The sequence below is a fragment of the Paralichthys olivaceus genome, chromosome 2 (genome assembly GCF_024713975.1).
Source record: "Paralichthys olivaceus isolate ysfri-2021 chromosome 2, ASM2471397v2, whole genome shotgun sequence".
NCBI lineage: Eukaryota > Metazoa > Chordata > Actinopteri > Pleuronectiformes > Paralichthyidae > Paralichthys > Paralichthys olivaceus.
The window spans coordinates 21,903,711-21,921,144 of NC_091094.1; the positions used below are offsets into that span (position 1 = coordinate 21,903,711).

Genomic DNA, 17,434 nt, shown 5'->3' on the forward strand with positions numbered 1-17,434 from the left:
GAATAGATTTGCTTTCAGTGCACAGCTGCTGGATTAAAAATAAATTGCTCTCCCATTTCATATGAGGGTTCGAAGTACATTTAGGATAACGAGAAAACAAAAAAATAGCTTCAAGTGCTTCAAAAGGGGGAAAATAGGGAGGTACTTTTTTTTTTTTTGATTAGTAGAAAACTACAATATTCATTATTTACAGAAATTTTGAACAAAAAAATACAAAGAAAAGCCTTTACACTCTCCCGCTTCCAACTTTCGGCAGGGGTCGCTGCTCAGTTGCACTCTGGCCCCGGTTCCCTCGGCCTCTAAATCCTCTGCCTCTCAGGAAGCGGCCGGGCACTCCAAATGTTTCCATGTTCAACTTCTTCTCCTCTGCCCATGTTGTTCTCCTGAGGATGCACAACATCTTTTACTTGTGTTGTGATGCAGCAGCATGGCAAACTCCTGGGATAAGAGACAAATGGCCAAAGTAATAATCACCTGGGCTTCAGGTCTGATGAGATGTTGTCAAAGAAGCATTTGGTTTTGTCGTAGTATTTATCAGCAGGAGTTTCCTCCTCCTCCATAGCCAGAGTTTCTGGGGCCTCTTCAGACTCCACCTTCTCAACTGCAGCAATTCATAAATGGTTAAAAAAAAAAAATCACATGTTTATACCTATAACCGTTTTTCTGTCTACTGAAAGTGAGGTGACTGGTAAACTTAAAACAAAAACATGCCTTCAACCTCCTTTGTAAGATCATCTTTAAACTGAGCATTGGCGGTTTCAAAATCAAAGTCAGAGTCAAACTGCAGAGTTGTAGCCTTTGAGTTTTTAACAATAAGTTGGCCTCTGCTTCGATTCCTCGACCTGCGACTGCCTGAAAAAGATTCAGATAAATAAAAACACCATTGTAAATCTGATTAAATCGGTTAGTACAGATTGTGGATTTTTACTTTTGTAATCCTGTACTACACTTGAATCAGCATCTGTTTTAATAATAAAAATAATTGGCGTGAGAAATATAGTTTTGTTACCTTGTTTTTGCCTTTGCTTCTGGTTCTCTGTTGCTTGGCTTTGAATCTTGGCTGCAGTTGGCTGGGATGGTGCCCGCTCTAAACAAGAATATTTTTGCATGCTTTTAAGAGATTCTTATTGAAGTTGGATTAAAAAGGAATCCAAGACTCTAAATATGGTGGATGTAAAGATCCACCATTAAGTTTGCTTACTGGTGGGTACGTTCTCCTTCTGAAGCTGGGAACTGGAGTGCTGGGTTGGGCGACCAGGCTGTCTGCTCAGAGGCTGGGTTGAAGCTTTCCCTCTTTTCTGGGCAGCACTGGCCAGCGGCACAGTCTGGACGGCCTGCTCAACCATGGGGGCTCTTCTGGCAGGGATGCCATGAAGTCCTGGTACTGAGAGAAAAGGAACAAACATGGTGGGGGCATGATCAACAGCAGACCTGAGAACAACAAAACATCTCATCTGCAGGTGTCCAGGTGTCCCACAAATAATTAGTACCTAGGCCTAGTGCTGCATTGTACTGCTGGTTGAGTAGAGAACTAGCCGCCAGCTGGTTGTAGGTGGGCATCATATCCCTGTATGGACTCCATCGTTGGTGATACGCTGCAGAGGAGCCACCAATGGACGACTGAAATCACACAAATTAAGACAAAAGGAACTGCTCTCATCAGTTGTGACTTGTTACTTTTATCTGTGCCAAATACACCTGCAGAAAAGTTCATAAGAAGTCAGACTCATCTCTGAGCCCCACACCTGCACAATAGCTGGGTCACGGGGCAGTCCATGGTGTGATTTCGGTGGCTCTGACACAGTGATATCCTTGATGTCACTTCCCCTGAAAATGATGTATTCATAAATTTCATCTTTTGGTGGCACTGGTCGGTTGGTGTGTCTGTCCTCTGTCCCGTAGGATTTCACTGTTATAAAAACAACAAGAGTAAGCTTTTGGTTGATCTTGAGCAGCCTTGATTCACAAATTCACAAAAACAAACAGTGAGCGAGAAAACACGTGCGGCCCACATCTCACTGAACAGGCTCTGAACGTACCTTTGGCCAAAGCGACTGTGGACCTGTCTGTGTCGACGGAGGACAGTATTCCTTCGTAGCGGATCTGTGCCTTGGATATCAGACTGATTTTGCTGCCGATGTACGGGGTTCCTGCTCCAGCGCTCATGTTTGCAGAGAGAAGTCTTCGGACTGAGAAGAAACCGCAGCTCACATTAAACCTCGGCTCTTCAGTAGTGTGCGTAATCAGCCGGCAGCTGTGCGCTTTATAAGAGCGCTGGTGACGCTTCAGTGCGGCTGCAGCTCACCTGTGCGTAAAGGGGGATGGGTTTCTTCAGTCAGCCGGCGTACACCGACAGGAGAGGGGTCTGTGGAGTCTGTGGATTGGGGCATATTGGACAACGCACACAAACACTCAGCTGAACAGTCTGTGGCATCAAACTGAGTTACTGACAGAAGCCACAGAGAGGGATTTAAATAGTAACAACGTTTATTGTTAAATAGTAAATGGTTGTATTTATATATAGCGCTATATTGTTCTATGCTCTTGTTGACATGCATTTTAGCACTTTTACCTGTTCCATTTAACCTATGTACAAAGTTAAAATAGATTGTGGGAAATTAAGAGACATTTGGAAAAAAATCTTTAACGCATATTAAAGGAAGAGTTCAGTCAAATCCAATACCATCAAGTAAATGGTGACCAATTCTTCAAACAGAAAACAAAACTACAGAAAAAAACACAACATGTCTCCATGCTACTCCTGTGGACTAATCCAAGTGACTGTGAACCCCGGCATTCGAAATCGACTTGCAACCAGATAATTTACACCATGTTTTTTCCCTTCATTTGTGTAAATGATGCTGTTTGAGTCAAATTTGAATGTGAGACACTTGGAGGAACTCACACGAGCAGTATGGAAACATGTTTTTTTCTGTTGTTCATAGTTCAAGAACAGAAAGACTCTTAGCTGCAACAAAAGTGCTCTGTTTATTACCGCTATGCCTATTTCCTTTCTTGTTGAAGTACATGAAATAAAATGTGCCAGTGCATTAACAATTATACAAAAATTGCAATGTCAATTTGATGCAGTACTTAGAGTTGCAGTTGTGTGTTAAACACAAGAGTTGCAGTTGTGTGTTAAATACAGTGGCTACATATTTTCTGTACCTCTGCCAAGCAAAGTTAGGAATTCACACCTGTTGGGTGGTTGGGTTGGTTTGGCAATTTGATTGTAAAAAAAGCTACCAAACATTTCCAGAGAAGAAATTAAAATGTATTCTTGGAAACACCTCCAGGCAAGAGGGAGTGTTTTCATCACATTGCCAGATAGGGTGGGGTTTTTACATTTTCTCTGATGTATGGAGAAAGATTTGTGGACCCTGACATAAAATGCTCTGGTATATGTAGGGAACTGATATCTACAAGGGTGTGTAACTTGATGGAGGTATGTGCTTTATTGAGTGCCATTCTATTAAGATTGTTAACAGGAATAGATAAAAACTATTCAATGGATTTCCACAAAACTATGTGAAAGGATAGGACATAGGTCAATAAAAAATCTATTTAATTGTGGTGTATTTTCAGACAAAGTTGTGGATCAAGGATTTCTTTTAAAACTTTCTTTAACATTGTAAAAAGGAGCAGCTCTTTGACATTTTGATTAAATAATCAATCAGGCACATATCTTATTGACAGCTATCTATGAGTGTTTGTAGTTTGATGTGGCTGATGATGTGGCTTTTTGGAATTTAAGAAGACTGTTGGGCCTTGGCGCAGGTATGTAGTCACTCCTTCTGTATTTGTTTAAAAAGCAAAATACAGTAGGAGCGTCTCCTCTAGCCTATAATTTGACATTTGTCAAAGCGGGCTACAGCTTGTACTGCCATGTTTATGTTGAAATGTGATTCCAAATGTTCAATCATTAGAAATGGTCCTTAAAGCGGCTATTGGTGCTTCCCACACAGCCTCTGTGCAGTAGATGTGAAATGAGAAGGACAGTAGAGTTGGATCCATGAGAGTGGAGTTAGTGTTGGTGCTGTGTGGGTGTAACAGTGAGCACAGTAAACCCCATGACTGTGACAGCTCAGTGTTTCCTCTCAGTGGAGGGTGGGGCCTCGAACGCCTCTTTACAACAGCAACTTGACTCAGTAGCCAAAACAGTGCAGCCATCTTGCACGGCTTGTCGAGACCGACTAAACAGAGAATTGTGGCCCCTTAGCTCGTTGAAAATCACGGTATCTCTCCACCGACAGGGGCTCGGTGCGGGTCTGAGTCGGTGCAGCCGTCCGCACGGAGAGAACTCGGCGGCAGCGGCGGAACATTCGATGGAGACGTTAGGTCTCCGGCACGTCGCTGATCCATGGCGCGCAGCCCCTGGACTGACAGCTGAAGCCGTTGGCACCGCCTCTTACAGGGCGCAGCAGCCAATCACAGCCCGCACAGCTCCCCGCACCGAGGCGTCCGGCCGCTGTGCGCACGCGCACGTCAGTTGGTGAGTACCTAAACACAGTTCTCATGAACCCGCAGGAGTGGGAAGATGGCGGCTCTCCCGGGCCCGTTGGATGAGCTGCTGTCACACACACAGGTGAATAAAGCGCTGGTCTGTCCTCCTGTCCGGTCTGTAGAGTCACAACTATCCGTCCTGAGTCTCAACAACCACTGGGGCAGGCGGGAAGCAGCCGCGTATTACACGGCTATAGTTCCGGGACAAGCGGGCAGCGGCTAATGTCCAGCTGGTAGTTGGTCAACACGGCCGTTAAAGCAGGTAACTGAAACTGTTGTTTTCCTCTTTGTCTCCACAAGAGCGCCCACGAACAGCGGAGCTGACAGAGCAGACCGGTGCATGAGTCCTGCTCCATCACACCCCAGAGTGTTTGTGCCGCTTCTGAACAAGTTGAGGAGCTGGGGGGGTCTCGTCACAGCGAGGTGCCCATGGTTCAGCCATGGACGCATCGACGGACTCCACCGCAGGACACGACCCTGGCAGAAAAACACTTGTTGGTGGTGTTGGTGCAACTTCCACTCACCAGGGGAAAGTAGGCTCAGTGCAGACTTGCAATGGGAACCAAACTATGAACTCTTTGGGAAGCGCTGCCGCTCACGGGGCTGCTGCCGTGTCTGTGGCAGCTGTCAGCAGCGGAGCGCTGGTGTCCAAAGGGCTGTCGGCTGCCATCATGCCGCCCGCATCCACCACTGTCATCCAGACGCCTCCCATGAACTCTCAGAGTGTTGTCTCCTCGGCTCAGCCTGTGAACCAGGCGGCAGGAGCCACCGTGACGCTCGTCAGGCCGCCTATGCAAACCGCGGGGTCGGGTGCAACTTTGAATGGGAACAATAATGTGGTGGTGGCCGGTGCAACAGGACAGTCAGGTGTAAACAATGTCCAGCTGTCCACCCCGGGGTCTGTCAGCGTCAGGTCGCACGTTATCAAGGCAGAGCCGCCCACTACGATCATGCAGACCGCACCGCAGCCCGCTGTCCCCTCCGCCGCAGTCAGTGCTCCCCGGGCTCCGGCGACTGTGGCTGCCGGTCCAGGTGGGATCCGAGCGCTGACGCCTCAGATGTTGGCCCCGAGGCTCCCCCATACCTCCACAGGACAGCCCGGTGTGCACAACATCCAGCTGCCCCCGGGTGAGTGAGGACATTTACTTCCACTGATTTATACAGCTGACTTCACTCTCAAAGTAAACAGTGCACACAAAACATGGTGGTTAAGTATTGTTCTTCCAAGTGTGTCCCGTTATGAATGATACTGACACTGCTTCTCCCCTGCGATTTCAGCTGATGATATATTTATCTTTAAGTTGCCTCTTGTCATGCATTGTCTAATATGTTGTCTGCCTTTGTGCAGGGATGGTGCTTGTACGCAGTGAGAGTGGGCAGCTGCTGATGATTCCTCAGCAGGCTCTGGCCCAGATGCAGGCCCAGTCGCAGGGAGGCATAACACCTCGACCTGCAGCACCGACAAACATGCCTCCTAGTCAGGTGAGATCATACAGTGTGCTCAGCAAAAGCTTTACATGGGCAAATATCAATTTATTCCCATGACCAGCCTGCCTTCCTGTCTGTATAAGGTATCCACCTGTTGAGTATCAAATAAGATCTATTATAGCGCACATGCTGTTATATGTAAAGTAGTGTGGTTGAATGTTATTGTGTTATTAGTCTTGATTTATGTAACATTTTAGGAAACATGGCAATTTTGGGATTCAGCAGATGCACTTTCTGAGTGGATGAAAGTTATTTGTTTCACATCGTGTTTTATCTTCACTTCCTCTCAGGCTCCTGTAAACATCAGTAGACAAGTGGCTCCCAGCACCATCATCCGACAGGGCTGTCCCACTCCAACTACACTCGCTGCGACGACCACTCTTCACAGACCTCCTATTCTTCAGGTAACTTCCCTCTGCATGTGGTTGTCAAACCATTCCTTGTCTTTATTTAGCTTGTTGCACATTTGTTTGTGTCTATATATTGTATAAACTATGGACTTTCTTACTCATTGCCTCGAGTCTTGAGCACAATGTCACAAATCACATTTGCCACAGAATGGAAACACATCTGATTTTACGTTCATCTGATTCACACAAAGTGTAGATCATTGAAATCAGGTAATCGCTATAGGGATGCCCAGTGTGGGAATTTCCCCATCAGGAAATTAACTTGTCACAACACTGGTGTTACAGATTACACTGAACATTTTACAAGAAAAGACGTGAAGGCTCAATATCTATAGAGCACTTACTTTGATTATTAGATTTCGACCTTGCTTGTGTAGTGTATATGAAGGTGTGTGTGTTACCTCCAGATGTTGCCACCTTCATCAGACAAAGTTTGCAGATTGCCTTATTCATTTTATTCTTAAATTTTTTTAATCTACGGAGCCCCTAAAGTCCAAGCAGTGATATATCCTTATTATGCACACAAGATAATTTACAAAACATTCATGTGTCTCCAACAACTGCAGATGTACACAGCCACCATACGTCTGCTTGCCGCTCTTGTGTAAGGACATGCGATTGTCATCAGCAGAAATCGGTTGCTGCATGTGCATTTACTTGTTCCCACAAACTAATTATCTTTTGCAAACAAGTTATTTCTCTTTTGTGCAAAAGATATTTATCATGTGGGAACAAGATGTTGCCTTGTAGCCACTAAATAGAAAAATATCACCTGTTGGGACTTTAGGGGCTTTGTTGGTACTCAACAGATTGCAAAATATTGCATTCTTGCTTTGGCACCAAATTCTTCACCATTGTCTTATCAGTCATCTGTCCTCTTTTCACTTGATAAGACTATGTTAAGTATTGATAACTAGGCTTTAATGAATCAGTTATGTTTTTTTTCACAGTGTTACACAAATCAACCAAATTGGTTTTATGTCCATATAAAATGAAATAGATGGTGCGGGTCCAGTGTGTGTCTGAACACCATGTAACAGAGACTAGTTAGGCACCACAATCTTACATTATGATACACTATAATATTAGTTGTTTATCCGTTTCATTTTTCCACAGTGAAATAAAAAATCACATTTTCTAAAAGATGTATTATTGTGAAGTGTGAATACATGTTTTTCATTTGCTCGGGTTTATTGGTAATCCTGAACCTTGTTTCCTGGATTTATTATAGCCGATCTGAGACTTAGACTTGAAGTAATTGTTCTTATTCATAACAAAATATTCTATAAATGCTCTAAGCTAAATGGCTCAAGATCTGCTGGACTCTACACAAGATGTCTCACTTCAGTATATTAAAGATGATCACAAGATCAAGTGGTTTTCCTATTTTAAAACACTTCCTATTTTAAAACACTTACTAATTCCATAGTGACAACATTTTTGTCATTCTTGTGTGCAGTGAGCATGGCATGAAAAAAGGTGATAAATACAATTGAATTATTTTTAATACCAAAATGAACTCAAAGAGAAGCTCATCTGATTCCTGTTGGGAACTAAAAATGGGAAAGTTTGAAAAAGCTAAAATCCACTCTCACCATTAACAATTCAACTGTCAGGTTTTCAAACCTGTCGACTATGTAAATAACATGTGATTTTGATGTCTTTCCTCAGAGCTCAGTTGGGGCCGCAGCACCAGGAATGACCCCCAGGACTGTCAGCCAAACAGCTGGGACCACAGTTACCTCAGTAACAGTAAGCAAAGTGAGTTGTGCTGAGTTCAAGTGATTGAGTGGAGCAGGGTGTCTGCTCTTATTTCACCATGTATTTATGATCAAGATGAAGATAGAGCATGCTACAGCATATAACGCAGTTATTCACAAACAAAACATGAGTTGGTTCATTAACAGAATGTGTTGTGGGTCTGGCAGGAGACAATGGAGAATGTGAAGAAATGTAAGAACTTCCTGTCTACATTGATAAAACTGGCATCCACTGGGAAGCAATCAACAGAGACTGCAGCCATTGTGAGAGAGCTGGTGAAACAGCTGCTGGTGAGTAACCTATACATACAATGTCAATTCACTAATGAAAGAAACACAAGTGAAACACAGATGACACCGATCCTGGCAAACCTTCAACCAGGAGACACAACATCTGTACCTTTTTGTGTCGTACTTAGGAGGGAAAACTGGAAGCTGAGGAATTCACTAGCAGATTGTACAAAGAGCTAAATTCCTCACCCCAACCCTACCTTGTGCCTTTCCTCAAGGTAAGAAAACACTTGCTCTGCACTCATTGCCAGGGATGTACCCTCCAGCAAATATCAGCGGTCATATATTTTTCTTGAGCCAGAGCAAACATCTTTTAAGTGCATATCTTTAATATGCCTGCTTGTCTCATGTAGAGAAGCCTCCCAGCCTTGAGGCAGCTCACTCCAGACTCAGCTGCATTCATCCAGCAGAGTCAGCTCCCCCAGCTGGCCTCAGTTCCAGTCTCCTCCACCTCCTCGACCCCCACTACGGTGGTCCTAAGCAACCCTGCCCCTCGTCTCACTGCCCCAATCAGCAGGCCGCAGCTGCAGCCAGGCGTCAGCAAGCAAGGACAGACCGCTTCACTGGTAAACTAGACTGTTGTGTATGCCTTGTTCAGACCTGGTATTAAAATCTGTCAGGAAGGAACAGATCACGTGTGGTCAACTCTAAGTACATGTATTCATCACACCTGACATTAAAATGTGTCTCCTTTGACCACTTGTGATCAGATCTCACTTCACCACTCATATGCATATAATGACATATGTTGTTTCTGTCCGTGAAGACCAAATTATGTTGTTTTTACCCAGTCTGAGTTTACAGATGCCGACGTCACTGTGTATTCGTGTGTCTAGTTGTTTGTGTGTCTTTGTGTGTCCACGCGAGTTAGTGCTAGAGAAAGAAAGAACTGAATGACTCATGCAGCTGCTGTGAAGAAAGATTTGACCAATTTAAGAATCAATTTACTATTCAAGATGTATTTGGGTGCTTTCTCTCCTGTGCTTACCTCTGACCACTTATGATCTGATCACTCAGGACTGAGTTCAAAACTTTGAGTTATATGTATATCAAAAGTAACACAACTGAAATCTCCCATAACCTGATACTGTACAACAAGACATCACATACACATCACCGTGGTAATAATGACACAGTCAGAATCCTTTTCAGGTTCTGCAGCTTCAGCAGCAGAGAGCAACAGTGAGACCTCAGGTAACCTTACAGACAACCCCCATGGTGACACTCAGGAATCAGGCCCCTGGTCGCATCATGCTGGGACAGCAACAGGTCCAGCTCAAAGAGCTGCAACCAAGTGAGGTTCACTGATTTCTTTTGCGTGTATGTCTTTCTTAAGATGAGCGAGAGCATTTATTGTGTGTTTTGTTTGTCTCCACCAGTCCCTGTGAGGCCAGAGGGGCCAACTGTTTCTAAACAATTCTCTGCTGTAGCAGCCTTGACTGCAGCTCACAAGAACAAGATTAAAGAGGCGGGCAGCACTTTCAAGTAAGAGCAACAATAACTGTAAATGTTATTAATAAATATCAGTGAACACATTATGCGTAAGTTTCAATACTGCATGAATTCCCACTTTCTTTGTGGATTCTTTAATAAAATTTCATTCTATACAATTTCATTTGCATCAAATCACAACATACATTATTTTAAGGCATTTGGCATGGTAAGGGTGAGACCTTAAAATATTACAGAGAGAAATCCAACCACAAAGAGCAAACACTTGATTACAGTGGAGAGAAGAAACTCCCCTTTGAACTGTAGGAAACCTCCAACTGGACTCTGTGGGTGGACTTCTGCCTCAATCAGTTGAGGTCGTCAGTAGTGACATGGTTTGTCTCACTGCTTTTATATTTAACAGGGATGAAGACGACATCAATGATGTGGCCTCCATGGCTGGAGTGAACCTATCAGAGGAAAGCGCCAATATCTTAGCAAGCAATTCTGGACTAGTGGGAGCGGTGACGCATTCCTGTAAGGATGAGGCTTTCCTCTCCTGCGCCCTGTTGCAAAAGAGGATGCTGGAGATAGGTGAGACGCTTAAACTTGGGACAACATTACTTTCTATGCTGTGTCCATCCATCCATTCATCCATTTCCAAAAACACTGACGAATTGTACTGTTTCTTTTCCAGGGAGTAGGTATGGTGTGACTAACCTGGGTGCGGAGGTGGTGAACTTTGTCTCCCATGCTACTCAGCAGCGACTCCAGAACCTGTTAGAAAAAGTTTCCCAAGTGGCCCAGCAGAAGAATGTCAACTTAAAGGTGTGAAAAGCAATACAAGCTTTTTCTCTTTCGGTTTGGATTCAGTATTAACCAGATTATTGTAGAGAAACAAATAATACAGGTGCCATGACACTGAGATGTGTAAAATACTATGCTGCTTTTAGCATGCAATTGACAGCTGCATCTTGAAATGTAAGCAACAATTCTTCTACCGTATGTTTGCAGGAGGATGACAAGCATGAGCAGAACAGTGATGTTCGTGCTCAGCTCAAGTTCTTTGAGCAACTGGACTTGGTAGAGAAACAAAGAAAGGAGGAGCAGGAGAGAGAGATCCTCCTGAAGGCAGCTAAGGTACAGAGTCATGAACATCACATTTTAATAATAAATTCACAGGTCAATATTGAAATAACGCATTACTTTCATTGCATTAAAAAGTGATGAACTGTAAAGTTTGGACATCTTCACATAATTTTTCTTGTAATAAAAACACAGAACATTTTTTGGGGGACATTTATAAAAAACGTATGCAACCTTTAAAACATGCATTTTGGTTGCTTTAATGTATTTCATCCAGGTTGAACGTCATTGATTTACTACTTTTAAATAGACTTTCAGCAGTGACCAGGCTCCAGTTTTCTTCTTATTATATAATTTGACTCTTCTATTTATTGAAATGTAGATGAAATTAGGGTCATTTTATTATTAATAGAAATGTTGTGTGTTGGTATCCTGCAGCTTCTCTATATTCTCTGGAGTTTGACAAATGTTCACTAGCGATTGATTCTGACTCAGGATGCCTGTTAGGATGTAACTCAAAGTGCTTTGAATAAAATATACAGTGTTATATATTACAAAGCACTGGGGCTGAATTAATAACACCAGGTTTTATTCTGGTAACTCTTTGATATAAAGAATAAGATGGCTTTAATTAATCTTTGGGACTTACAAAAAGTTAAAGCATTGAATGTTTTTGATGAGACAGGGTAAATCATAATAACTCAGCTGTAAAAGTAAATATTTTAGTTGTGGAAATATTCTGTCATCATTAGTTCTTAATTCCGTGCATCTTGCCTTTTGGCCCCTGCAGTCTCGAGCCAGGCAAGAGGACCCGGAGCAGCTGCGTCTGAAACAGAAAGCAAAAGAGGTAAGATGAGAGGAGGGGGTGCAACAGTCAGCTCATTTCTGACTCTGTATGTTAAGCACCGTGTGCTTAAATTCCATGTTGGTCTGTGTGTGTCTTCCAGATGCAGCAGCAGGAACTGGCTCAGATGAGACAGAGGGAGGCCAACCTGACGGCACTGGCAGCCATTGGCCCCAGAAAGAAGAGGAAAATCCTGGACTCTCAATCCTCCGCTGCTGCAGCTGAGGTAACATTAATGACAGGTCACTGTTACCTCCCCTAAGGAGGTTGTTTTCATCACATGTTTGTTAGTTTGTAAGAATAAACTACCACAAAACTTGGCGGAATCATGGGGTATGGGAAACAATCAATAAAATAGTTCAGTGTGGATCTGGATCGGGGCATATCCAGGATTCTTTTTCAACAATTTGAGATATTGTGAGTATTTTGGGGAATTTTCATTGATTTTTAGGGAATAGTTCTCGATAATAATTCCAAAATCTGGTATAATGCCCCCGTAAGTTCCTCCCCGGGAATTTTGTAAAAAATGTCAAAAAATGACCAAACCAGCGCCAAAATTTGATTCTTTATTGGCCCGTGTCCGATCCTTTCACCATGAACATCTGTTAGTTAGATTTTGCGTAATCCTGCTGACAACAAACAAAGAGTAAGGGGTAAATGGACTGTATTTTACATAGCCCAGTCTTGTTTATCCTTACTCAATAAGTTGCATTCACCCATTCACACACATTTCTAACACAAACCATTCTCACACTGATACAGCAGTCATCAGTGAACACATAACCTTCTCTGTTGAGGTGATAACTGTGAGAGCAATAGTATCACCAGGCTACATTTGAAAATAAATGATTATGAGTGAAATGGATTGGTTATAGAATTAGCTCATGTGAGTGTTAAACTGTGAAGGTCCCTTACTAACAGTCCACACTACCCTGACAAAACATTCAGTCTTCTCTGTTCTGAGTAAAAAAAATATTAATGAAGTTTCTCATCAGTTCGTGCAGAGCGCTAGACTCAGACCTGCTGTCTGCTGACTCTAGTAATCACAGATCAAATTCAAACACGTCACATTTAATCAGTACAGCGCTGTGGTCTCACAATGTGACGGACCTTCTACAGTCTACACATCCCTGTTACTGCAGTTCATTGATTTTTCTTTTCTCCACTACACATCTAGATTCATGGCTCCTGAGCCACAGTGTAGCTTTATTTTTCACACGTTTGAATTCGGCTCTATTTCGTGTTCGTGTTTCTTTCAGCCCCCACTGAATCAACTACTACAAGAGCACAGTCTGTTCTGCAAAAAACATTTTCAGCCATTTGCTGGAACAAATGACGCTGTGTTGTGTAACTGTCTCTGACAGGAATGGGTCTATAAAAACAATTGCTCAGAAAACAATGTGTTATATCTGTACTTTTATTTACCTTATCTCACAAAGGTTCTTATAATTTAAAGATAGTGTTTATTTGTACACATACTCTCCCCCAGTGACAATAGAGCTGCTTTTATTCTGTTTTCCTTCTTGTAGACTTAGTTATATTTTTCCTTGAAAAATAGAAGAAAAAAGACACATAGCTGCATTGTATCCCGGTCAGAACAAAGCAAATTGCTGCGGCAGTTAGCAAGTGGTGTGAAAGATGGTGAAATCAAACAAACACACAGTGGACAAAACAGTGTTATACACAAGACATTGAGTTGTGTAGTTCGAGCCACACAGGCGATGGCTGCAGGCCTTAAATATTAACAGTTACAGAAAGACTGAGACCAGCTCATCTTTTAGTTATTCTGACCATTCATCCACTTCCTTCAGCTATTTCAACTATTTATCCATTTCTTTTAAATCTATCTATTCTGAGCATTTATCCATCATGTTTTCATCGCTATTTGTCTGTTAGTTAGCATCATTATACAAAAACTACTGGATGATTACAGCAACACTTGGGTCAGGGAAAAAAACATTTTAGAAAAAGATCCAGGGGAAGATCAAGGATTTTCTTTTCTCTTTCTTGAACATCACAAGATAGTCCATTATCTTTGGCAGAGGTATTGGCTCTTAGAAGGCCCTGCTAGTTTTAAATAAAATCATAAAATGTATTTATTCATATTCATATTAGTTCAGCTTTTCTGTAATATTTTCTTCAGCTCCCCAAGCAACTGCAGAAGTCAGGCTAACCTCCCCAATTGGGAATCACTGACTTAAACTGTATGTCTATGGATCATCCTGAAGAAAACCATGCAAAAGAACATTCAAACACAAAGGCCTGAGCCAGACGGTGCTTTTACACAGTGACCACACTAACCAACTCCACTTCTCCCAGTGTTTCCACACAGCCTTAAAAAGACACAAAAAAGCCAAACAATATAATAATCTGAACTGTAGGCCTTAAAAAGTTATAAATATAAGATATTATGTACTAAGTCTTAAATATGTTCGGGTAGGTCTTGATAATGTTAATGTTCATTTAATGCCACTATGGACACCTACTGTCTCTGCTTCGTATTGGTTGTACTTGACATAGTTCTTAAATTTCCTTTGTTATGGTCTTAAAAAGTGTTGAACTTGTTGAAACCCAGACTTCTCCTTATTGGTCAACATATTTCATTTAGATGTGAAAGTTCTCTCTGATGGTTATTTTTCACTGTGTCTCTCTGTCTCATCCTGCAGGGATCAGGAGCAGGTCCCTCTTTGTCTGGTGGGGCGGGTTCGTCGAGCTCCAGACCCACGCGGCAGCGCATCACACGCGTCAATCTCAGGGACCTGCTCTTCTGTTTGGAGAACGAGAGATTTACCAGTCACTCTCATTTCCTTTACAAGGGCTTTCTGAAATAGGCTTGATGTCAGAGAGGAGGATGAGGAGAAGAGAGGAGGGGAAATGAAGTGTGTGGAGAGACCGGCCGCTCCCACCACAGACAGTGTAACAGACTCTTGTGTATGAAGAGGAGAGGAGCAGCTGTTTGGCACATTTCAAGTTTTCTCATTCGAACCTGATAACCTGAAACACAACAGTAGCTCCATGTGACGGCCTTTCTTCCTCTCTCCTCAGATAACGCCCATTTTCTTTCAGAGCAGTCGTGGACTTCTGCCCCTTTATTCAGCCCGTACAACTTATTTTTCAAAAAAGGGTTATAATAAAGGGTTTTTGTATGAACAAATGACTTGTATAAAAATGCACTGCAGAACAGTACAGTTTATTTTCTGATTATTTGTTTGTGCAGTAGACTGTAAAGCAATGAAAATCATTTGTTTTATTTTACCACCGACTAATTTTGATGATTGATGATTCAGTTTTTTTCTGTCAACTGAGTTAGTTTCGGCTTCAAACTGTATAACCTACTGAGTTGCCTTCCTAACTATTAATAAGCCATATAGCCACCCTGAAACTATTAACTCTGCTGTGAGGCAGCAGCTCGCTCTCTTTCTGTCACCTCCAAGTCTTTACCTGATTTTTCTGCATATTTATTCACGTAGCTCAACACTTAAATTAATGATTAGTTATTTATTTAACTTCATGTAATACCAGCTGTTTCATGTAGCTGCGATTAAAAACACATTTAGTGGTGTGTGTAGATTTCAGTGTGTGTGAAGAAAAAACACAAATCTGTTAATTGTTCTTTTAAAATTAATTTTGATGTTTATTCATTTCTAACACTTCAGCAGGTTTCAGAAAGCATCTCACCTGTACTGCGATACCAAACATACATCTACCTGAAATTTCTATTTTTGTAGCTTCCCACCAACACAGCTTTTTACTCTTTTAATAGTGACTGACGGTATCCTCAAATCATTTCCTGACCTGCTTCTATTTTTGTGTGCTACTGGACAGCCCCTTATGTTTTTAGTACCTACGACTAAAGAAACTGGAGTTTCTTCCTGTATATTTGTAAATGTTACACCTAAAGTTTTACACATGGTTTTGTATAGAGTCAAGAATATACCCATACAACGTAAAGAAAAACACATTTTCTCTATTGAAAGTTTGAATAAAAAATGATTTTACAGTAACTTGTGATTTGCTGTTTACACTGGGTCATAAACATGTGTTCTATTATTATCCACTAGGGGACGGCATTGCATTGTGAGAAGATGTAGACGTGTTTAGCAGGTGGGGATGAGTTTTTGTTGTAAAGGAGCTGAATGCCTTTAATTCCTTCTTCCTCTACCTGTTCACAGATAATTGCAGATAATCGTCTAACATCTGCAGGGCCACATGTAGAACACAGTGCGTCTCCCCTGAGTCTATGCATGCATCTATTGAACGTAATTCCCATGAGCTAAACACAGCTCGACCCAAAAGGAAAGTGCACTCACACACATTCTGCCACCAGCCTGTGCTCTTCTTTGTTGGGCTGTCTTGTTTGAGTCCGTCTCCATTATCAGCCCAACACACGGTGCAGTGGCAACAGCTGCCACATCGGCTGCTAACATTCACCACAACCACGGGCTGGAAATAATCAGGCTGCTGTGCCAGCGGGACAGTGGCCTGATGTTAGAATGATTGGGAGCAGCTTTTGTATCTGCGTCGACCAAAGAGGAACAATAAGTAGATTTCGAGCCATAAGTGGTGATGAGCCTCAATTTCATTTTCCATAATGAAAGTACATCTAGGAGCCACTAGGTGGCAATAGCTCATTTGACCACATCACATGCTGCTGACATGGACTGAAAGTACATCCTCAGGTTCTTGTTGACACTCAGTATTACCTGGTTACATTTGGTTGACTTTAACATGAAGATGTTCATGCATCTTGTGCTCAATATCCACCACACAGACTGAGTTCAACCTGTCACACTCACTCTCACTGGCTTTTTTAATATTTTACAACAACCACAACAAGACACTGAGAAGTAGTGCGTGTGGTAGATGAAATGAAAAGCCAGATAAACCAGGCTTTCTGTCACAAGCCCAGGCCCAATGTGGCCTGACAGTCCGTCATGGCATCTCTGTCTGGTGATTCAGGTGAGCCATCGCCCTTTGTGCCTCATCCCAATCCAATATTTTTCCTGGTAATCCCCCTTCCACTCCTCAACACCGCTGCTCTTTCAGAGTTAAGTCCACATAAGCTCCCACTTGAGTGCCAGAGGCAGTGCAACAACACGGATGGTGCCGTTGCCTAGCGACGTATCTGTCGCGGCACCTGAGGGTGTTGGGTAAACACCCTGAGGCTGCCAGAGGGAGGAAGGGGAATAAGTAACATCCCTGTTTCCTTCCATGGCGATCATTGAAGGGAGCTCTTGTTAATTTGTTACATTCAGTGTTGTCATTTTTGCTTTTTCCTCCAGGGTGAGATTATATAATCTAAAGCAAGAAGATGTGTGTGTGTGTGTGTGTGTGTGTGTGTGTGTGAGACTGTTTGTCTGTATTAAGTTATGGGAGCTTTGGTCTGATCTCCGATGGGCTTCGACTGCTCTGATGGTGCCTCTCAGCTGGCTGTTCCTCATGCACTTTCATGACGAGTCTCCGGTCTAAAATTCTCAGCTTGTTTACGCTCACGGAGGGACTCAGATTTAATGATGGTTCGAGGCTGATGAAGGCTCCCCCAACCCCCCATTTCTTACACGAGTCAGAAGGTTATGAAATCCTTTATTAAGGTAAGACCCCTATAGCTACATGAACAAGAA

General features: G+C 42.6%; 2 protein-coding genes across 3 annotated transcripts; one reads left to right on the plus strand and one right to left on the minus strand.

Moving 5' to 3' along the window:
• Positions 1-84: 84 nt before the first annotated feature.
• On the minus strand, positions 85-2,252 carry LOC109629262 (protein LSM14 homolog B-like). Of its 2 annotated transcripts, XM_020086896.2 has the most exons (8): positions 2,040-2,252; positions 1,746-1,909; positions 1,491-1,620; positions 1,202-1,384; positions 1,010-1,087; positions 712-852; positions 475-601; positions 85-383 (listed from the first exon to the last, which is right to left on the minus strand). In XM_020086896.2, exons 1-8 carry the CDS (start codon positions 2,164-2,166, stop codon positions 227-229), a joined length of 1,107 nt encoding a protein of 368 aa, XP_019942455.2. In that variant the 5' UTR covers positions 2,167-2,252; the 3' UTR covers positions 85-226. The 2 variants fall into 2 exon arrangements, with proteins under 2 accessions (XP_019942455.2, XP_069367765.1); XM_069511664.1 differs by lacking the exon at positions 712-852.
• Positions 2,253-4,463: 2,211 nt separating this feature from the next.
• On the plus strand, positions 4,464-15,817 carry taf4a (TAF4A RNA polymerase II, TATA box binding protein (TBP)-associated factor). The gene is made up of 16 exons (XM_020086894.2): positions 4,464-4,585; positions 4,804-5,631; positions 5,852-5,985; positions 6,282-6,395; positions 8,073-8,162; positions 8,330-8,452; positions 8,581-8,670; positions 8,806-9,018; positions 9,605-9,746; positions 9,832-9,937; positions 10,308-10,477; positions 10,581-10,711; positions 10,898-11,023; positions 11,760-11,816; positions 11,917-12,039; positions 14,480-15,817. Exons 2-16 carry the CDS (start codon positions 4,944-4,946, stop codon positions 14,642-14,644), a joined length of 2,472 nt encoding a protein of 823 aa, XP_019942453.2. The 5' UTR covers positions 4,464-4,585; positions 4,804-4,943; the 3' UTR covers positions 14,645-15,817.
• The last annotated feature ends 1,617 nt before the right edge of the window (positions 15,818-17,434 follow it).